Below are 23,207 nucleotides of genomic sequence, written 5' to 3' on the forward strand. Positions count from 1 at the left end.
AAGAGGAGACCAAGGAGAAGAAAGCTGAGGCTTTGTTCTCCTACTCCACTGACATGTCACCTCTTGAACTCCTTACCCTGTCAGTGAAGCCCTTGGCATGCACCTCTCCTCGATATACGACTCTGGTGACAAATTATTTTGACACCTTACTGGTGTGCATATCTCAGACTATGTAGTCCCTCATGATTGGGGGACCGCCATCTGTGGTTTTGGCTATGACTCTGCAGCTTGACTCTGTGCAGCAGTATTTGTCACTGATACTGATGCAGAACATGTTGGTTCTGAGGGGATCCCATGCTCCTCAAACAACGCAAGTCTTGTGGTTTGCTGCAGGGAACCTAGTGGGCTTCCTTTGCCAAAATCTCCATCTGCCTGGAAATACCTTATGTAGGAACACCATCAACTATTATGTCCTATGTTCAGGAGTCAGTGAAGGCTTTTCCCAGTGCTGCCAAACAAACACGTTGCCAGTTTTGGCTCTGTTGATAACCTGACACCATTGCACCTCATGGTACCAGAGGCACCTCCACCAGCATCGACAGCTTTCCCAGTACTGGCCTCATGTCAGGCACTGCTGCCCTCCAGAGCCACCTATGTTTTAATCGGTGCAGAGATGACTGGCACTTCTGACACCATTTCCTCCTCAAGAAGAGTGGCACATGCATGACAACTAAGAGATACTCCTTCAGAGGAAATGGAGTGGTCACCCGTCAAGGAAAATACTGATGGAATATCCGTTGAGGATCAAATTGGGACTTTGTTCATCTCCCCTCCTGATAAACAGGAACATGCTTCTTTGGGTGCTTGCTCATGTTGATTCCAAGTAGGTGTGTGTGCGCCGCATGCAAAGTTGCCGGAAGGTTTTTCCCCTAGCAGTAGCTGTTGGGTCAGCTCAGGCGCCCCCGGAGTCATGCCTTCATGGTGCTCCATATAGGGCCCTGCCAACCTGCCGCCTCTCCAATTCCTTCTTACCGCCAGTCACCGTCATTGAAGCGTTCTCTTTTTTCTCTCATTCTCAAACGATCCCCTAGTGGACTCTTAATTATTACCTGTAAATAGTTAATAGTTCTTAGTATAGTGTAATGTAGTTTTTTAACCCCCTTGTTCGCCGGGGTTCTCTTCCCCTTTTGCTTCCCGGAGCCAGGGCATGCCTCAGTCCCAGGGGTTTTAAGCCATGTGGGGTCTGCCAAAAGCTGCTACCAAAGTTGACCCACACATATCCTGCTTTAAGTGCCTGGGGGAATCTCACCAGACTGACAAGTGCAAAATCTACAGAGGATTCTGCCCAGGACCGAGAAGGAAAGGAACCACAGGCTGAAACTTCTGCTCATCGAGGCAGGCCTGCAGCAACAATCAGAATCGATCCCCGTGGACCTGGCACAGGGTACTTTGGCATCAGTGTGTAATGCACCAGCTTCAATGAGGGAGGTCCACAGAGGAAGGACTCAGAGGTCAGCGATCCTCGGCACTGTCACTCCCCAGCACTGAAGACTTCCTCGCGTGCAGAGACCCGCCACCGCTCGCAGTCGTTGGTGCCTCGCAAAAAGCACAGGAAGATAGAGGGCTTTCGCCTGCTTGTCTGACTGAGCACGAGCGCAACCTCTTCCATGCCTGAGGCGGTACCTTTGACTCTGGGCCCTCAGAGGTTGGGTTTCAGTTTCAGGGGGGATTTTATTTTGGGGGTGGGAGGATATAACTATAGAGTATTGTTAATCTGTACATTCACAGCTTCTCTTTAGACTTTGTCCTGCTGTATTGTTCTCTGCATTTTTTGACTCTTCTTGTTGTTCTGTTGTGGACAGGTATGAGGTATAAACTCATTAATTTTATTTCCTATCAGTACTAGGGTGGATTTGAGTTAAATTGATTTAAATCATGATTTAAATCACTAATCAGGAAGATTCGATTTAATCATGTGTTTCTACATAAAAGTGCATTCTTGTTGGTTGTTATAACCTTAATACATATTCTTCACAACTTAGAGAGAGATGTAAATTTCATTTTGAGAAGGTACAAACTATATGTTTTTAAGTGATTTATTTTGAAAACTTTTCAGATTAGTTTTACAGCTATATCAGAAAATGAATGATTGTTTGGTTATTTCATTTACCGAAGGTAATTGAAGCAAAGAGTTCACCTCCCAAAGACTTCATAAATATCTACAATTCAGCACGTTAATCATTAATATTTGGAGGATTTTCTTGCCATGCTGTATTAGTTGGAGAACATCACCAGACAGATATTTAAATTGTTTTATTTAATAAAAACAACAATGTTATGTATTTGGGATTTTTTTGCTTCAACAGCAAACATATAATATTTTAACAAAACAAGCATATGAATTTTTGAATTTAGTTAGAGTGGTAGCTATGTTAGTCTGTATCAGCAAAAAAACCGAGGAGTACTTGTGGCACCTTAGAAACTAACAAATTTATTTGGGCATAAGCTTTCTTGGGCTAAAACCCATTTCATCGGATGCATGCAGTGGGAAAATACAGTAAGAAGATATATATACACAGAGAACATGAAAAAATGGGTGTTGCCACACCAACTGTAACAAGACCAATTAATTAAGGTGGGCTATTTTCAGTAGGAGGAAAAAAAAACCTTTTGTTGTGATAATCAGGATGGCCCATTTCAAACAGTTGACAAGAAGGTGTGAGTAACAGTAGGGGGAAAAAATTAGTATGGGGAAATAGTTTTTACTTTGCATAATGACCCATCCACTCCCAGTCTTTATTCAAGCCTAATTTAATGGTGTCCAGTTTGCAAATTAATTCCAATTCTGCAGTTACTCGTTGGAGTTTGTTTTTGAAGTTTTTTTGTTGGAGAATTGTGACTTTTTGGTATGGCAATACCCATTTTTCATGTTCTGTGTCTATACATCTTCCTACTGTATTTTCCACTGCATGCATCCGATGAAGTGGGTTTTAGTCCACGAAAGCTTATGCTCAAATAAATTGGTTAGTCTCTAAGGTGCCACAAGTACTCCTCGGGTTTTTTTGGGGGGGGAGGGGTGGGGAAGGGAGTTGCTGAATTTAGTTAAACAGCCAAGTTTTTTAAAATCAGATTTGTTTTTGTTAAAATTGTTTTTAACTAAAATAGTTAAATGAGGTATTTTAAAAAACAAAAACAAAAATTAAGTCGACTAAGTCAGCCAGGTCAACATGAGAACCTTAAAATATTGGCTTCTGCCGCTAACTCAATTGTATTCACCTTCATTTTCCTGTTTGTTCATAATCTGGAAAAGAAAAACAAGCTTTCCTGCTTTTTCAGGTCCCAAACGATTTCTCAATTTTGAATGAATTAGTCCAAGGGAAGAAAATATTCTTTCTACGCTGGCAGAAGAATTTACTGCTGTTAAAAGTGAAATTATCACTTCAACAGTCTCTGAATCCAAGTGCTTAAGTGACTTCCAGCAGTTCACTTCTGTGACTTTCTTTAAAACATCATCATCAAACTTGTATTTCTTGAATGGTTCTTATTGCCGAACTGGGTCTCTTTTATGGCCTGCTGCCATTATAGGTTTGCCCTTCCAGTGAGAGCATGGTATGGTAGATCTCAAATCAATGAAGGCTACACTCAGAAAGACCTCAAGACTTCTGGAATATGCTGCTCAAACCGTTTCACTTTTGTTTCTACTGCCTGTCCCTCCCTTCTCACATTTATCTCCAGACTTCTTCTCCTTATCTAGCTCTATTCCACCCCCAACAATCTTTTTGATACTTTTAGAGAGAAGAAAGGGATTGACTCTGTGTACACCAGGGGTCGGCAGCCTTTCAGAAGTGGTGTGCCGAGTCTTCATTTATTCACTCTAATTTAAGGTTCCGCGTGCCAGTAATACATTTTTTACGTTTTTAGAAGGTCTCTTTCTATAAGTCTTTAATATATAACTAAACTATTATTGTATGTAAAGTAAATAAGGTTTTAAAAATGTTTAAGAAGCTTCATTTAAAATTAAATTAAAATACAGAGCCCCGTGGACCGGCGGCCAGGACCTGGGCAGTGTGAGTGCCACTGAAAATCAGCTTGCGTGCCGCCTTTGGCACGCATGCCATAGGTTGCCTACCCCTGGTGTACGCAAATTTGCAGAGGGACAATAGGGTAGAGGTCCGTTATTTCTCACCTCTATATATTTATTTTATTTTAAAACATTTTTGCTGTTAACAAGCATGTTATCTCTGGAGACACAAATCCACAGTTGGAGAACTGCAAAACTAAGCATCTCTAATGGTATCTTCTAGACTGAGCACTGAGTCCCATTGGGTAGATAGAAAGATTAATCTAAATAAGCTATACAGAAGCCTCTGGAACCCCATAAGATTGGGTCCCTAATCCATGAACTATTGGAACTCATTTATAAATCTTTTCTTAAACATTACATGAATATATTGTCTCATACTATAGAATTAGAATGTATAATCCCTATTCCATGATGAGATATCTTTGAGCTATAATATATATTAATTAAAACTATCTTTAGGTAGATTTTTTTCTTTCAGAAAGCATTTTATCAAAAAAAATCTGGTTTAAATTAAAAAAAAATCCAATTTTTTTATTTTATTTTTTTTAAATCATTGATTTTTATCCACCCTGATCAGTACCATGGCTGATGCCAGTAATACCAACTTTAAGATGTATGAATCTTGACACTACATTGTCAGATGCTGATGACCATGTGCTATGCCTCAGGTGTTTAGGTATGGGGGGCACAGTCTGGGCTGATAGTAAGTCTACATTAGTTTGATCCTTGGGACTCTGAGAGAGGGGGAGGGTTTCTTAAAACTCCATGTGTGGGAGGAGCACTTAAGCAACTTCTGGCCTAGTCCAAAGCAGAAGATCCATCAAGATTAGTACTGAGGGACTCTTTTACTGCCCCAACATCAAAATCCCATGGTAGGAAGATCTTTTTTCACATCTTTTTTTGCATGTTATGCTAAAAAGGGTTGAAGTTCCAACTCCACTTGGTTTCAAAGATCCACTTGGCTTCAAAGATCCAGGAAGCACAGCTCAGGAACTGTGTTGGTGCTGAACAGATCCTCTGTGTAGAAGGAAGCTGGTGACAGTGAGCTCATTGGTCCTAAGGTTTACCAGAGCTGGCAGCCCATTCAAATCTATATGCTTATCTCAATGTGTAGGAGAGCCTATGGTGTCATTGCTGTTTCAAATACTACTTAGGTTCTTTCTGTCTTTCTTTCTCAGCTGTAAACCTTTCCCTGTTTATAGTGTCTCGGGCTTCAGTGTCACATCTTCTGTTTCAGTTAGTGAGCCTTCAGAACCAAGGGTTCATAGAATTGTCCCCACTTCATCTTCAGAGAAGCCTGAGGGCCACTAAAGTCTTTGTGTGTCATTCTGTCCTTCTGGTTCTAAGGAATTTGGACATGAACAATGTCTTTTTTCTAGACATAGGATTGGTGTTTGAGCTCCTCATCTGAGGTTTATTCTATCCTTTGGGGATCTTTTGTTCTGCCTTAACCTTATACGATACTATCTCCTTGTTCTCATTCTTCCATTTTGGTCTCTTATCTTTTGGAACAGAAGTGTAAGGGGTCTAAGGGAGTTCAAAAGTGGTAACTTGGAATGGGAAGAGGAAAAGAAGGATGATTCCTGGCTGGTGGACAAGTAAGGCTCAGTGCATTCCTGAGCCTATTCTAAACTACTGCAGGGACAGAAACAGACTCTGTGACAGATTGAATAAAGAGCCCAGGGATGGATGGAACTGGCTGGGCAAGGAGTCTGAGAGTGGGGAGAGGAGTCCAGGGTAGGGTGGGGATGCTAGTCAAGTCACATAAACCAAACTTTTCACCAATGGGCACTAATTGTGTTCCTTATTTTATGAGTATGCAATCTGAGATACCTGCTTCTGATTGCCGGAACACTTATAGTAGCAACTGAAGTCAGTGGGGAGTTGTTTTTGAACACACAAAGTACTATATAATGCTAAGTGCTCTGAAAATCAGTTCCTAGGCTACTCAAATTGGGCCCCCAAAATTAATGTAGACTTTTTACCTTAATCTCTCTGTTCCCTAGGTATAAAATTGGGATGATGTCTATCCTATGTCAACCTCATAGGGTCAGGCACCCTTAATCCTTTTCCAAACTTTGAATTCTTGACTTTGCAATCTTAACATTCTTTAACATTTTTGTGTGTCATTTCTATACATGAATGAAGATCTAATCCTGCTGTGGAAATTCAGATAATCATCATTTTATAGGATTAGGCTCTAAATGTGAATTATATAAAGAACATTGACATTATGTACAAAGTAATATTGCTAGGTCTTAAAAGTGGAGATCTGCTGTGTTCAATTCAGTTTTTAGGGCTGGATTTTCTTAAATCAAATCTGTCTGTTTCCTATACAAATCTTGGAGCATGTCAGACAAATTTTGTGTTCTGTTGGCCCCAAAGTGAGCTATGCTGGGTTGTCTTAATTCTCAAAATTTGTAACTCAGAAAACTAATTTTGTTAAATTTCTAAAGCAGCTGAAAGGGTTATTTTTAATTGACCAGCATAAAAGCAAAAAAGATTATATGGAATAATATAATTGCAGAAAAGAGTCTCATACATCTTTGTTTTTCAAAGAGGTAGTAAATGCATTTTGAGAAACGGGGATATATAATCAGTGGCAATGATGTAGACTATTTGAGACCAGTAAGTCACAATTGGTAAAAATGTATATGAAATTGGGGATGGGAAAATTATTGTAAATTAAGACTTTTGGGTAAAAAGACAAATAGTCAACTATTAAGTATGAGAAGCTATTCACAAAATAAGTTAGCACTCCCATACAGCTCTTGTAAGCCAGTCCAAAATGACTAAAAAAGAGACTTAGATATAAATTAATATTGTTTGTTTATGAAAATTCTTGTTCATATATACCAGATTGCTGACAGAATAATTTTATTTTTTACTTCAGAAATTTGAGAGAAGCAAGAGATAATGCTGTGGCTGAAAAAGAAAGAGCAGTTGTGGCTGAAAAAGATGCTTTAGGAAAATATGAGCATCTCTTAGAACAGTAAGTATATTTTAAAATGCATATACACAAATTGAACTAAAGAGATACTAGTATATTTATGTCATTAAATTTGATAATTTTTTCTGGACTTAAAGGGAATACTGCATACAATTCTTGTCAGCCATGTTCAAGAAAGATGAATTAAAACTGGATGAAGTGCAGAGAAGGACTACTAAGATGGGCAGAGGAATGGAGAGCCTATTTTACAAGACACTAAAAGAACTTGGCTTGTGTTGCCTAGCTAAATGAAGGCCTGAGAGGGGATATGATTACTCTCTATAAATACCGCAGGGTAGTAAAACAACAGGGAAGGAGAAAAGCTATTTAAGCTAAAGGATAATGTTGACGATAAGAACAAAGGGTATACATTGCCCATGAATAAATTTTAGGCTGGAAATTAGAATGATGTTTCTAACTATCAGAGGACTGAGTCTCAGAAACTTTCAATAGGAATAGTGGAAGCAAACTACTTACCAGTTTTAAAGTGGATCTTGATAAATTTATGAACATGATTATATGACATGATTTCCTGTGATAGCAGGGAGTTGGACTCACTGACCGAAGAGGTTCCTGTCATTTCTGTTCTGTGTTTTCATCATTTCTCTAAGTGGACAAGATTAGTTTTTAACAAAATGTGTTTTCACCCATGAGCAACCAGTGGAATTCCAGAATGTCTGAGCAGCAATCCAGATTGTCTCAAGATTCTTCTGTTCTTCAAGTGATGTCCCTGTGGGTGCTCCACTTTAGGTGTCGGTGCACCCCTGCGCCCATAACCGGAGATTTAAGGAATCAGTGCCCAGTTGGGTCACACATGCACGGTCCCCGTTTCACACCGCTTCAGGCGGTTAACAGGTGCTGTGCAAGCATCCCCCCCTCAGCTGCTTCTCTACTGCTTTTGGCTCGAGTCAGAGCACTTAGCAGCGCCTCGCAGCTTAGCAAGAACTAAGCTTTCCCTTAGTTTTTAGTTTTCAGTTAGAATAGTTAGCCTTCCTATTTGATCCCCATCTTTTGCTTCTTCCCCCCCCAAAAAAAGTTACTTAAATTTTTCCTCAGAGGGCATGTAGGTTTCCATTTCTAGGTGGTTATTGTACTTCCCCTGCCCTTTGTTTTTTTACAGGGAGAGTACGCTCCTTGAGGGGCATGACTGGTTTTCCAGGGTTCAAACACTGCACTATCTGCAGGTTTTCTGTACCTCTTTCTGACGGACACTCTGTGTGCCCGGTGTCTCGGCGAGACACATGTACTGCAGACGTGTTCGCACTGTCACAATCTGAAAGCTTGCACCAGAAAGGCAAGAGATCTCCAACTGAAACTACTCCTCATGGAGAGATCTCTCCACCTGGCATCTAACATTAGGTACGCACCTTACCAGGCCAGAAATTGCCATTGGCAGCCTCTGATAAGGACCCTTCCTCCATGGCACGGGCTCCTGATCAACCCGCCAAGAAGGCGGCAAAAAAGCGGGACACCATGTTCCCAACTTTGGAGTTGGCCTACAAAGGCTCTCCATTCACACTCCGCAAACACTCCTGGTACTGACCGCACCGGCCATGTCAGCAGCTGAAACAGAGGGTCCCTTTGGTACCATCGGTACCAAGAAACCGAAAACTGGATGCCCACTATGCCCTTCCAACCACAATGGCCTTTTTGGAACCTATGGGCTACATACCAACAACGACAACCGGGCATACCTGTCAGCCTTCCCACAGCTGACACACTTCAAGCACCTTTATTGATCCCACCTGGCACCTCTGAACAGGGGGCTCAGGAGGAGGAGGAGGAATTCTCTGATCAAGACAATCCACCAGAAGTCACGGAGCATCGGCCTATACAGAGAGTGGTTGCAGATGTGCTCCCCACCCTAGAAGGGATGCATCCGTAGTGATGGTGATCAACAGTGGGTTTTCTAGGAAGGGCACCCCACCAGTGGACATTGTCCAGGTTGGTCCACCACAAAAGAGAATCTTTGACTGTCTTTGACATGGTGAGGCTCTTGTTTATACTGTGCTTGTGTGGGACATAATTTGTTTGGAGCCAGGCTTGGAGGCACTGCATATGTAATCTTGCGTGTCAGACAACGAAGGTCATGGTGGCCATGTGGCCTAAAATTTGTACGCAAGTTCTGGCAGACACTTGCAGGCTATTTTGTGCTGTGGAGATCAAATTGGTTAGAATCAGAAATTGTTTTGTCGGTAGGGAGGCTGTTGCCTCGAGGGAGCTGAGGTCCACTCCAATAAATTCCAGGTGTTGAACTGGTGTTAGAGTGGATTTTTGAATACTATGGCAGATACCCTAAGCAGGAAGTTTTATCAGGACCATGAGTAGGAGCTGAACACACCAGTAATACTAGACATTTTCTGGATGTGGGGGTTTCCAATGATGGATCTTTTTACAACTCCACAAAACACCAAATACCCCCAGTTCTGGTCCAGAGCGGGACTCGGTCCACAGTCTCTGGGTGACACCTTCCTCATCAAGTTGAACGCTCCCCTACTTAAATGCCTTCTCTCCCATCTCCTTTCCTAGCCCACGTGCTTCATAAGATGAAACGAGACAGATCCAGAGTGATCCTAAAAGCCCCCGAATGGTCACAACAAACATGGTACCGTTACCTTCTGCACATAGTGGTCTACGCACCACACACACTGTCACTTCTACCTCAGCTGCAGGTTGTGTCATCCATCTGGATCCCCAATGACTCCATCTCAAAGCTTGGTTACTGCATGGTTCTCAGACTGTGAAATGACATATTCCACAGATGTACAAAACATCTTGTTAAACAGTCATAGGACAACTACCCGACTCACATACATACATAAGTGGAGGCATCTCCATGAGTTACATATGTGTGCATCTATCAGCGATCTTGGCATTCCGTCATAAAGTAGATGGATTCTGTACCTTTACACATCCACTCCCTAAACGTTTTCTTAAGGGCCTCTGCAGAATTTCAGAATCCCACCCCACCATGGGACCTCAGCTTAATCCTCCATGCCCTCATCGGCCCTCCCTTTGGGCCCAGGGCTACAAGCTCCTTGTTCCATCTTTCCATTAAGGTTGCATTCCTAGTGGCCATTACATCTGCCAGAAGGATGGAGAACTTATACAGAACCCACCTTAGACAGTCTTTTTCAAAGATAAAGTATCCCTCAGACCACAGCACAAGTTCCTACCTAAAGTTGTCTCATCCTTTCATCTCAATCAATACATTTGCTGACATTTTTTCCTAAACCGCATGCGGACAAACAGTCTAGATTACATCCCCTAGATGTCCGCAGGGCTATAGCCTTCTACGTTAATTGAACAAAATATTTTCGCAAGTCTCCAAAACTGTTTGTTTCAATCACCGAACGATCAAAAGGTAATGCCATTTCCAAAGAATGTGTTTCTAATGGATATCAGACTGCATAAAACTGTGTTACCTCCAGCATGAACGAGAACCCCCTACACTGTAGGGCCTTCAGGGATCTGCACGCATTCTACCATAGGCCTATCAGCATCCATACCATTTCTTAATAATGTTCCCATCACGGAAATCTGTAGGGCCGCAACCTGGGCTTCTCCACACACATATGCCCAGCATTACACTTTGCAACAACATGCATCTTCCAGTATTCTGTTTGGACATACCGTACTTTCATCTGCTACGTCTTCAACTCCGAAACTCCCTCATTTCACTGGAGGGCACTGCTCTGAAGTGGAGCACCCACAGGGACATCGCTCGAAGAAGAAGAGAACGTTACTCACCTTTTGCAGTAAAGGAGGTTCTTCGAGATGTGTGTCCCTGTGGGTGCTCCACGACCCTCCCTTCTCCCCTCTGCTTCGGAATTTTATTACTTTTCTACCGCAGAGTAAAGTAACGGGGGTTGGTCGCACAGCACCAGTTAACCACCTGAAGCAGCGTGAGATGGGGACCGTGCATGTGCGACCGGGCAACTACTATCTTAAATCTCCCGCTATGGACACGGGGGCTCACTGATACCTAAAGTAAAGCCCCCACAGGGGGACACATCTTGAAGAACCTCTGTTACTGCATGAGGTGAGCAACGTTCTCATCTTCCCTTGTCTTGCCTTGTCTCTCAAAGAGTAGATCGTGTGAATATTTTTCTCACTGTTGTTTCAAGAATGTCATAGTTTTTTATCTGTTAGGCCTGTCACCTAAGGGGGCAGTATTTAAAATAACTAGTGGCCAAAACAAGTGCTCCTCTTGTGGTGAAGTTGTGCAACTCACACTGGCGGGATAGCTTCATATGATGTGAAGAACCTCTTTCATCAGACTCTGAGCTCTCTGATTCTCTATTACTCCTGCGGGATTCTGTGTGACTGTGCGCCTGCAGAAAATACCACTCCCTTATCTCCCGCAGAATTCCTGTGCTTCCCTGCTGAAAATGGCAGGGAAGCCGCGCCAGGGTGTGTATGGGAAGAGAGGACACGACCATGGGTGCAGTTTTTTGCGGGGATTGCTCCCCTTCAAACAGAGGTGAGACATCGGCGGATGGGGGGACACAGGGTTACGTGCCTCTGCCTCCCCTCATTTCTTCAAGCGTAGAGCTGCCCAGCTGTTTCGGCTCCGCTGACTCTGCAGCTGAACGTCGCCTCCTGGGTCCTAGTGACAGTTGTGCTCCCCTTCTGTGTGCGGGAGCCTTCCTGTTTTCTGTGGAATAGTGAGTTCCTGCAGTGGGGCTGGGTAACGAGGGGTGGGGAAATGAGGGACGGGAGGGAGAGGGGTGGGGGGAAGAGGCAGTGGGGAAGGAAGGGGGCGGAATAGGGCGGGGTGGGGGGAATGTGGGAGTGAGGGGCAGGGGTAGAGAAGAAAAGGGGATAGGGGAATCGCGAGCCCGGCATTTGGCGCCCCCTCGGCAGCAGCTGGGAATCCCCTGTTAAGCAGGCCCTTTGAACTCTCACCCTCATAGCCCTACACCTGCACTCCTCCAACTAACCCCACACACCTGGACCCCCATCCTACTGATCCCCAGCCAGCTGCAGCTGGACTCCCACCCCATCAAGCCACACTCCCATGGCACCCAGTCCCCGACATCCAGACCCCCCTGCCGATCCCTGTCTCCCCACACCTAGACCCCCACCTGCTGAATCCCAACCACCTTCACCTGGATTGCCTGCAGAGTCCCATTGCCGCTGCACCTGGAACCCCCCAATAAGTCCTTGTGCATCCAGATCTCCCACTGAGCCACCTGCACCCAGATTGTCCCACACAGAAACCTCTTGCCCCACACCTGGATCCCCCCACAGTAAGCACCTCCACACTTGGATCCTGCTGGGCGGAGCCTGCCCTCCCACATCTGGTGCAGAGGGCCAGGTCACCAAGGTGTTTCTGGGGCAGGTCCAGCCCTTGCACTGTGTCAGGGTCAGGTGCAGCCTCACTGCCGAGTCCCTGTACTGGGGGAGATGGGGTCTTCAGGGTGACCTCCCATCTCAATGCAGCCAGCTCCCCACTGCCATGCTGGAGCCACATTTGTTTATTGACAAATAAAATTTGCAGAATTTTAAAATACTGTGCGCATAATTTGAAATTTTTTGGTGCATAATTTAAATTTTTTTGCACATAATTCACTCAGGAGTACTCTGTAGACCAGTGCTGTGATTCATTAGTTCAGAATAGGAAGTATTTTTATAATGTTTTCAACTAACAATTTAGCTATAATTTGTATGGAGCATAATAGTAATTGAATATTATACTTACCTTTGGGGTAGCCCATTTGTTCCTTTCCTGCTGCCTCCACCAGTTTTCTCACTTCCATATGTCCCAAATGGTGGTGTAGAATGGCTGTAATACTTCCCCATGCCAATTTATTAATATATTTTAGTATGGGGAGGAGTTGTGAATAATTCTCTGTACTGCTTCACAATAGCTCCAGTGTCCTGCCCTGCAGCACCTTGGTTATTTAAATGCTTAGTTCTCCTAAATGACGACTAGTAGTCATGCTAATTATATTGCTGATTTTGAGCTGTAGATAATATCCAAATAAGGATTTGAATGAGGCTACTACATTCATTTCATATATGACTTAATACATGTTTAAACCCAGGTGTTTAGGAACTGAAAGGCTAGTGCATTAACCAATCGTGCCACCTCGCTGTCTACTTGGAATGAACGTTTAAGTGACATTTTGCTTGAACTAGGTTTCAAAGGTGAGCTGTAAATAGGAATTGTTAAGATTTTGTTAACTTAAGCAATATGTGCTTCACACCTAATAACCAAGATACTGCTATTAGGGCATTTAGCACATTGCCCAAACCTGTAAACACTCTTTATTATTCAGTCCTGTGTATTTTGTCCCCTGTGGGACTCCTAGCCCTCACTGCAATATAACATTCCAGCATGCACTATGCTGTAAGTGAATTCATATAAAATGTGGAACCCTGCTGGAAAATATATTCATCACGTAAAGAATGAGATAAGTGCCATTTTTTCTCTTTTTACTGTATAGAATTTTTGTTTTAACAAAACGCTATCTTATATTTTGGGCATATAATTTTTTTTCTTTTTTAAAAACTTCAAAACCATGCAACAGCCTTCTTTTAAAAAAAGCACAGTTTCTTGACCTCTTGAATGCTGGTTTCCTGGTCCACTGAGGTGGTCTGATTGTTGTGATTTCAATGGCATTATTTATTAGGGCTGTCAATAAATCTCAATTAACTAATGTGATTAACTCAAAAAAAATTAATCACAATTAAAAAAATTCATCGCGATTAATCACAGTTTTAATCACACTGTTAAACATTAGAATACCAATTGAAATTTATTAAATATTTTTGGATGTTTTTCTACTTTTTAAATATATTCATTTCAATTACAACACAAAAATACTAAGATAAAGTGTACAGTGCTCACTTTATCTTAGTATTTTTGATTACAAATATTTGCACTGTAAATCTGATCAACAAAAGAAATAGTATTTTTCAATTCACCTCATACAAGTACTGTAGTACAATTTCTTTCTCGTGAAAGTGCAATTTACAAATATAGATTTTTGTTGTTACATAACTGAACTGAAAAACAAAACAATGAAAAAACTTTACAGTCTACAAGTTCAGTCCTACTTCTTGTTCAGCCACACTAAGAGAAACAAGTTTGTTTACATTCATGGGATATAGTGCTGCCCGCTTCTTATTTACAATGTCACCTGAAAGTGAGAACAGGAATTCGCATGGCTCTTTTGTAGCCTGCATCGCAAGATATTTACATGCCAGATATGCTAATCATTTGTATGCCCCTTCATGCTTCGGCCACCATTCCAGAGGACATGCTTCCATGCCCATAATGCTTGTTATAAAAATAATGCGTTAGTTAAATTTGTGACTGAACTCCTTGGGGGAGAGTAAAATGTGTCCTGCTCTGTTTTATTCGCATTCTGCCATATATTTCATGTTATAGCAGTCTCGGATGATGACCCAAGATATGTTGTTCGGTTTAAGAACGCTCACTGCAGATTTGACAAAACGCAAAGAGAGTACCAATGTGAGATTTCTGAAGATAGTTATGGTACTTGAACCAAGGTTTAAGAATCTGAAGTCGGATTCTTCAGATTCTTAAAAAAATCGGAGGGATGAGGTGTGGAGCATGCTTTCAGAGGTCTTAAAAGAGTAACACTCCGTTGCAGAAACTACAGAACCCAAACCACCAAAAAAGAAAATCAACCTTCTGTAGGTGTTTAACGGGGTTGGCACTCACCTCTCATGAGTGCCCCCTTCTGGCTGGGCGTGTCTGCGTTCTTTAGTTCTGGTGACCCCTTTTGCTGGTTCTCAGGCGGGTTTGTCAGTGACACAGCATTCTAGCCAAGTCAAACTGTCTGCATGTTAACCAGCACAAACCCCTTCCAGGTATATGGTCCACCAGGGACTATCTTCGAACCCCTGTGGTGGTGGTGTCTTTCTCTAGCCCTCCCTTGGCTGTGATGTTTAAGTAGTTCAGCCCTGGTATGGGATTGTATCCCCAGGGCTTCCTCCCTGGAGATACTATCTTCCTGTAGCCCTACCCAGGTTCAGTGTCTGCTCAGTCCTAGCAACCAGCCAGGAGTTGCCTCAGTGCTCCCCCGGTCCCTGCTAGCAAACCGTCCGTGGCCCTGCTGCTCTTCCAGGCAGCCAGGCCTGCAGTCCTTTCTTCTTCTGCTCCAAGCAGCAGCTAACTACTGCTCTGCAGCTCCTTTTTTATGGCCCTGATTGGCTACTTCCCCTGCAGCCTCTGTAGCCTGCTTGGAGGACCTCTCCATTGCTCCCTCCCTGTGATGGGTGTGGCAGAACTCTGAGGCCTCCAGCAGGGGGCATTTGGGCCTAGTCCATTCCATCACAAGGTGGCATCTCACTCAGATGATGAAAATGAGCATGTGTCAATCTGCACTTCTTTGGATCATTATCAAGAAGAACCTGTCATCAGCATGGATGCATGTCCTCTGGAATGGTGGTTGAAGCATGAAGTTAACATATGAATCTTTAGCTCATCTGGTACGTAAATATCTTGCGACACCGGCTACAACAGTGCCATGCGAACGCCTGCTCTGACTTTCAGGTGACACTGTAAACAAGAAGCGGACAGCATTATCTCCCGCAAATGTAAACAAACTTCTTTGTCTGAGCGACTGGCTGAACAAGAAGTAGGACTGAGTGGACTTGTAGGCTCTAAAGTTTTACATGGTTTTGTTTTTGAATGCAGTTATTTTTTTTTACATAATTCTACATTTGTGAAGTTCAGATTTTGTGATAAAGAGATTGCACTACAGTACTTGTATTAGGTGAATTGAAAAATAGAATTTCTTTTGTTTTTTCAGTGCAAATATTTGTAATAAAAATATAAAGTGAGCACTGTACACTTTGTTTTCTGTGTTGTAATTTAAATCAATATATTTGAAAATGTAGAAAACAAAAGAAAATTATATATTATTCTGTTATTGTTTAACAGTGTGATTAATTTATTTAATCGTGCTAGACAGCCCTATTATTTATGCTTTGGTGGTATTGAATCACAACAAAAGACAACAGTCTAAATAGAACTGGAATATGCAGCAACTAAAAAGAAGAGAAAAAGTGAAGTTTTAGATAACTCTACTGAAGGCTGGTTACTGATGCCAGTAATATGTTGCTTAAGTTAACAGAATTTTGGCAGTTCACCTTTAAAATATGTCTGGGCTCTGGCCTCATCAGAATATCCTTCCTTACTTCCTTCATTCTCCATTGATGGTAGAAGCAACTGACTCCCACAAAAAAAAGCTGTCACCAAAGTCCGGTCCACTGTATATGCCAGGGGCTAGGTCCGCTTAACTGTGCCACTCACTTATTTTTCACACCCCTGAGTGACGTAGCTGGTTAACATAACTTTTTAGTGTAGTCCAGACCTAACACAGAAGTAGAGAAAAGAATATTACTTTTTTCTCAGTAAGGGAATACTTGTGGTGTTCAGTTTTGGACAGAGCTGTTTTTTTATAATAAGTTAAATTTGTTATTACTCAAAAGATTCATCATAGTTACCATTGGTATCATAATCTGTATAATCGAATATGTTTGAAAACTTCAGAAGTATGTGGAATGCTGATGAACCTGGATGGTGGTTAAGAAAAGCCCCTGGCAAACATTATGATCAGGAGTGTAGCTAATACCTTGGGGTTTTTTAGTCAAATGCTATTCTTTTTTTCTCATGGTGTTGGTGATTAATTTTTATCAAATAAATATTTATAAAATGGTCAAATGCTAATAATTCTGTTCGTAGGTTCTCTCCTCATTCAGTCCTCCCTGGTAGCTGGCTAAATGATCAGAATACAAATTGAAATTTTTCTCTAAAGGAGATTTAGACATATAATTGTCTTAAAGTTAATCAATATATGATATCTAGCTATTGTCTTAATGCTAATAATTGGTTATTTGTCCAACTTTGGAAGAACTTTTCTTATGGTCTCAATTGAAGGGCGGAGCCTACAGCAGTGACACTGGAATTGCTGTCTAATGTCTCTCCGAATTCATAGATGGGGTATTAACCCATTAATGAGCATATTGAGAAAAGCTATAACAGAAATATTTCAGGCAAGAAATTGCTCATTATTAAGCTTTAGAATGTAGGAAGGGTGAAAACAAAATACGTAAACCATACATGGCAAGATGGCTATGAATAAAAGCAATAACACTGTAGTTCGTTACAGAAGTATTTATAGAAACCCCTCATTCTCAGTACTATTTAAATGCTAAATTCTGCTGAACCAGCAACCGTATATTCCTACATGTCTATAAATTGCTGAGGAGTTTTGATGCTATATAGATAGATATTGTAGCTGAGTTTAACTATGACTATCAAAGTTTCCCTTCCCTAATTGTTAACAAGATAATAGTGGAGAATACACAGTAAAAGAATAAAGGGGTATAAATATATCACTCTATGTATGAATCAAGCCTTAAAACCTCCAAAAGGTTTGAATATTAAGCCTAAACTTATTGCATAACAATGAATTAAATTCTTACTAATTTTATTTATCTAATAATATAGAAAATAATTCAGAGTGGTATCTGCAAATTTGCCTGAGTAGATTGCTACGGCAAAAAATGTGCATGCTCACAGGACTCTAACAGAATACTACAGGGCCATACTTCCTCTTACCAGGGGTACCTGAACACTACCTGAGCAATTCCGCAATCAAACATATTAATCTGTAATGTTCAAAAAATACATAAATTAGGTGATAGATAATATAGTGAACATTCTCAAAAGTAATTATATACTTATATATCAGTAAAAATATATTGAAGTTAAAACAAAATATTGGACACATTGTCAAAATATAATAATTCTTAATTGCTACTGTAAAATAAGATACTAAAGTATTATTAGGGTTGCCAGGAGCCCGGAACGACGCACAGTTGAAAAGGGACCCTGGTGGCTTTGGTCAGCACTGCCAACTGGGACGTTAAAAATGTGGTCGGCGGTGCTGTGGGTCTAAGGCAGGCTAGTCCCTACCTGTACTGGCACTGCACTGTGCCCCAGAAGCAGCCAGCAGGTCTGGGTCCTAGGCGGGGGGTGGGGGGGCATGGGGCTCTGTGCACTGCCCGCGCCCCAAGCACTGGCTCCTCACTGCCATTGGCTGGGAACCACGGCCAATGGAAGCTGGCCAGGGGGGCAGTGCCTGCAGGCAAGAGCAGTGCACAGAGCCTATTGGCTCCTCTGCCTAGGAGACAGACCTACTGGCCACTTCTGGGGTGCAGTGCAGCTAGCACAGGCAGGGAGCCTGCCTTAACCCTGCTGCGCCGCTGGCCAAGAGCTGCCCGAGGTAAGCCCGTGCCCCAGCCCTGAGGCCACCTCCAAACCCCTCATCCCTGGCTCCACCCCAGAGCCTGGACTCCCAGCCCAGAGCCTGTACCCCTCCACACACCCCAACTCCCTGCCTCAACCCACAGCCCCCTCCCACACTTCGAATCCCTCGGCCCCACCCCCTAGCCTGGAGCCCCCTCCTGCACCCCAACACCTACAGAGCCCTCACCCCTCCTGCACCCCAACTCCCTGCCCCAGCCTGGAGCCCCCTCCCAAACCCTGAACCCCTCATTTCTGGCCCCACTCAAGAGCCCGCACCCCTAACTAGAGCTTTCAACCCCCCCCCCCCCCCGCACCCCTGCCTAAACCCAGTGAAAGTGAGTGAGAGTGGGGGGGGAGAGTGAGCCAACGAGGGAGGGGGAATATAATGAGCAGGGGGCAGGGCCTCGTGGATGGGGCAGGGCAGAGGCTGGAGCCCCAGGGAAGGGGCGGGGCTAGGTTGTTCGGTTTTGTCCGATTAGAAAGTTGGCAACCCTAAGTATCATATGTATTCTAGTTTTATGTCTGAATCATTTAGATGTGGATTTCAGGTTAACTGGATTTTTTTTCTTGGCTACTGTCCTGCTTGTTAACTTGGAAGGTGTCTGCTGCCTTAGGGGAAACAGATCTGCACTAACTAATCCTTTTGAAAATGTTGCTGTGTTTATTGTAACTTATGTTTGATCTCTGAAAAACTTATTTTAATTAAACCAGGGAAATAGTAAATAAAAATTCCAGTTGTGGCAAAGCAGACCCTTTTCTGTCTTTTCTTGTTATTCTTTTTCAGGTGCTTAGGGATTCACAAATTTATCAGAATAGTACGCAGGAGAGAATTAATATTTTTAAAAGCTTATTTTGATTGTTGTTGTCGTGGATACCACAGGAAGAATGACAAGACATATGGTTTAACTGTGCTGCAACTTTATTAAGTGACAGTACTGGGAATGATCTATCAGTCACTTATCCTGCACAGATCATCCTTCCTTTGTAATCCATACTACTTGGCGGAGGGCTGCCATCAGCCCCCATCTCTGCTGCACCTAGAGAAGGACCTGTCCCAGTAAGAGTTGAAATACAGTAGCAAAACCTGTCACCTTGTTCTCTATTTCCACTCCATCAGGGATCCTTTGTTGGATGCTCTTTTGGCAAGGCTAATTAATTGAAAATGTACATTTTTGTTGCCCTTCATAATGATGTTCCATGCCCCCAAACTTGTGATCTCAAGTTCTAATTTCTAGCTTTTGCAAAAATCCTGCAACAATTTCCTTTTTTTTTTTTTCATTTTGCGCTGATTGAATAATTCATTTTTCAGTTCAGTGACTGAAAGAAAAAAACTGAAAAACAAAAAGTTTTGAACTGAAACTGTATTTTTTCCCCCCAGTTTTTCTTGACAAAAGAACAAAGAGTATTATTCAGGCTGAACAAAACGTTTTGAATGTTGGTTCAGAACAACATTTCTGAAATTGTTTTGTTTCAACAATTTTTTTTCAGGTTTTTTCCAGACGGAACTGTTCACCAAATTCGACTAAAATTCATGAATAGTTTTGGTGCCCCAAAAATACATTTTACTATTCTTCACAAAGATTTCTCCCAGCTCTAGTTGTATCTAATAGAGATACAATGATTGAAAATACAATAGATACAATATTAGAAAGTCCATACTGGAAGCACTTTTTAATTGCATAGAATTTTTCCAAGCATTAAACATATATTGGTAGAATAAACTTCTGAAGCTTTAGCTTCTTGGAACTAGGGCAGCTACATTGTGAAGAATGTGAGCCTTTTCCTTCAAGCATTTGATTATTTCCTATTGATCTCAGAAAGGCTAATTAAGGAAAGCAGGGAAGTCCAAAAAATATTGAGGGTTAAATTAGCAGTCTGAAAACTAAACATGGTCCAGTGTCATAGAAGGCACCAAAAAGCTGTCTTGCCAAAATATGTACATCTATATTCCCATTTTGTTGTGCTTTATAAACAATCATGCTCCTAAGCCATTCAGAGGCTTTTGAAAATTTTAGCCTTAGTCTCAGATGGCTACCAGTTATACTTGTGTTTATGTGAACCGTATGATAGAGTTCAAGTTTATCCCTCACATTAAAAAAAATGCCAATCATAATGGTTTTCTATTCATAAAATGGTAATATTTAGCAAAATTGGTTAGTAAAACTTCTTTTTTAAAAGATAGACTTATAAAGATAAATATAAAAATTATTTAGTAATGCCAACTATCTAAATCAACTTATAAAAACTTCAGGTAAAAGAAACATATTTTCCATATTTATTTTAAAATGACGTTTACTGGAAAGGAAGTCCAGTGAATTCCCACCAATGAAGTGTGAGTGCATTTCTCCCACTTGTAAATGAACTCCTATTTCCTATAGTATATATTCCGGTACCACAATGAGTCATTTTCAGCATGTTTTACTTTAGCTCCTAAAACAGTTTAAAACTTGGCGCACATAGGTAAATGAATGTTACGCCCAGTTTTAGAAACTGTTTTATGCCTCAGTGTTGTAGTGACTGTGAATAGGACTTTCAGAATGCAGAAAACCAGGTCTGATTAGAAATGGTTTTGGAAGTAATGTTAAAGGTGTTTGCAAACGTCTTTTCGACAGTCAACCTCTGTGTGCTTCAATTTACTCATCTTGTAAATAGGGCGATAATACTGTTTGCTTACTTTTGTAAAGTGCTCTGAGATAAATGCACAACAAGTTTTATATAAGTGGCCTATGGTGATTAAGTAATTGTTTTTGGTTTTAGTATATGAGCTTAGTTTTGCAGACTTTCACCTTATTTTTATGTGTAGCAATACTCATATTTTTTTAAAAAACCTTCCTCCATATTTTAATATGATACCACTTATATTATGCCTCCCACTCTCATAAGTCGGGACTATACTCCAATGAGATTTGCTGAGAGTTGAGAGAACCCAGCATGGTGTATGCAGGGACATTACAGAAGAACATGAGATAAGATAGTTGGTATGGCTTGAATGGTCTAAAATGAGGAATGGGAAGAAAAGGCTCGGTATATTTAGAATTTTTTATGTTCACAAACCGTCCCTGTTGCCTTTGTTGTTAGGGACATTCATTATATTACAGCAGTTATTCCCTTTAAAAAAAAACTTTTTATCTAAATCTTTAAGTCTCAACATGTTCCACGTCTTGGTTGAAGTACCCTGGGAGGATTTGGGACAGAAACGTACTGCTGGCTGGTTTGGTTTTATAGAATGCGAACATAAGTGTAGCACAGGGATCAACTTTTTGTTATATATGTACAGTACCTAGTACAATGGAGCCCCTGTCTTTAATTAGAGGTGTAGGTGCTACCATAATACACCTAATAAATAATTATCTCTTATCCCTGGGTTCTCTCCAAACACACCAGCTATTACCACTAGTAAATATTTACTGCTAGTAGTGTTGGGAGGGAGTAGTGTGGTGAAGTGAGTGTTGAAAAGCAGAGGTTGAGGGGCAGTCTTATATATATCGCAGGTGGTAGTCTGGAAAACATAATGCTAGAAGCCTGGCTTAGATAGGCAGGCAGAGGTAAAGTTCTGGTGTGTAGTTTGTGATTGTACAGTTCTTGTGGTAGTGGTAAGATGTGTGTCCTTTAGCAGAGAAGAAGATGGTATGTTGTGTTAGTTGGTTTAACTTTTCATTTTCTTGCTTTTGTAGTTTTGTAGTGTAAAGTAATCCTACCTGATTCACAGCTAAATTTGATTGTTTATTAATATGTAAATAGGCTTAGAAGGATTTGATTTTTATCCGTAAATGGCATTGAACATTGATTTCATTGAACACACACAAACCAACGAAAAAATATTTCTATCTATAATGGCTGAAATTTACAGCGAGGCAAAGTAAGTAAAATGCTGTTTGATAAGTTAGTTTAATTTAAGGATATTTACTTTATATAGTTTAAGGTGATGTTGACAGTTTGTGTTTTCAGCAGTTCAAGATTTATAAATTTTTATATCTTTCTGCTATCTTTAAATAATTATTGTCTGCCCCCATAACTTCATTTAAGTGTGAACATTAAAATTGATAAAAATAAAAAAATACTTAACACAATTTTGTGGAACTGTGAAAATTTAAATTTGATTATTTTAAGCATATTTTTCAATTATAAACAAAATTATCTGTTGAAATTATTTTAAAAAAAAATCCTGCTAAGCCTCTATATAAAGCTTTATGCCTTTCATAAAATATTTCATAATTGCAGTCCCTCAAGTGGGAAAACCTACTCAAGAAATATCTCACATGATGTGCACCCTGTGACCCAGAAAGTGGTAGCAAAGTATTGTATTTTCTTTTTCATTGTGCAGATTCCGAAATATTTTTGTTGAAATGTCACTTTCAAACAAATAGTAATAATTTTGCTGATTTAGAGGAGGAGAACAAAAGGAACCCTTCACAAAACAAAAATTCTAAACTGTGGTGAATATGTTTGCAGTTTGTTCGTAGTTCAAGTAGGTTTGTTTCTTCTAGCTTTCTAATGTCATGTCATATCACAGCTTGGAAAGTTTTCTGATGGTCACTATGTTAAGGGAGCAGAGCTCTTTTGTGCCATTAGATTGTTCAAAGTTTTTTTTCTTTTTGAGCAAAGAAAAATGGATAAAACTTTGAGGAGGAGTTGTGCAATAAAAATATGGTTATAGATAGTCTTACATATGAATGAAGATAAGAGTGAACAGCTTAAAACTGACTTCAATCGCCAGTATATTTTTGATTTGTTCAGGTGATTACCCATCTTAAGCCATACAAGAAACTCCATTTGGAAACTGATTTTTTTCCCCGGACAATCCATATTGAGCTATTTATAGTATTTCTCTTTTATTTTTAAAGTTGCTCCAGTGGAAAAAATATTTCCTCTGTGCTTTTGTTTACTATAATAAACATGTT

General features: G+C 41.1%; 1 protein-coding gene across 5 annotated transcripts in view; it reads left to right on the top strand.

The window, feature by feature from the left end:
• Positions 1-23,207, top strand: part of PIBF1 (progesterone immunomodulatory binding factor 1) — a 165,296-nt gene that overhangs the window by 41,574 nt on the left and 100,515 nt on the right. For all 5 annotated transcript variants that reach the window (XM_043533820.1, XM_043533839.1, XM_037895180.2 and 2 more), the window contains exon 10: positions 6,918-7,016. In XM_043533820.1, the coding sequence (XP_043389755.1) occupies positions 6,918-7,016 (99 nt within the window). The remainder of the gene's footprint in view (positions 1-6,917; positions 7,017-23,207) is intronic.

Source organism: Chelonia mydas, chromosome 1, assembly GCF_015237465.2.
Source record: "Chelonia mydas isolate rCheMyd1 chromosome 1, rCheMyd1.pri.v2, whole genome shotgun sequence".
In the NCBI taxonomy this organism is placed as follows: Eukaryota; Metazoa; Chordata; order Testudines; family Cheloniidae; genus Chelonia; species Chelonia mydas.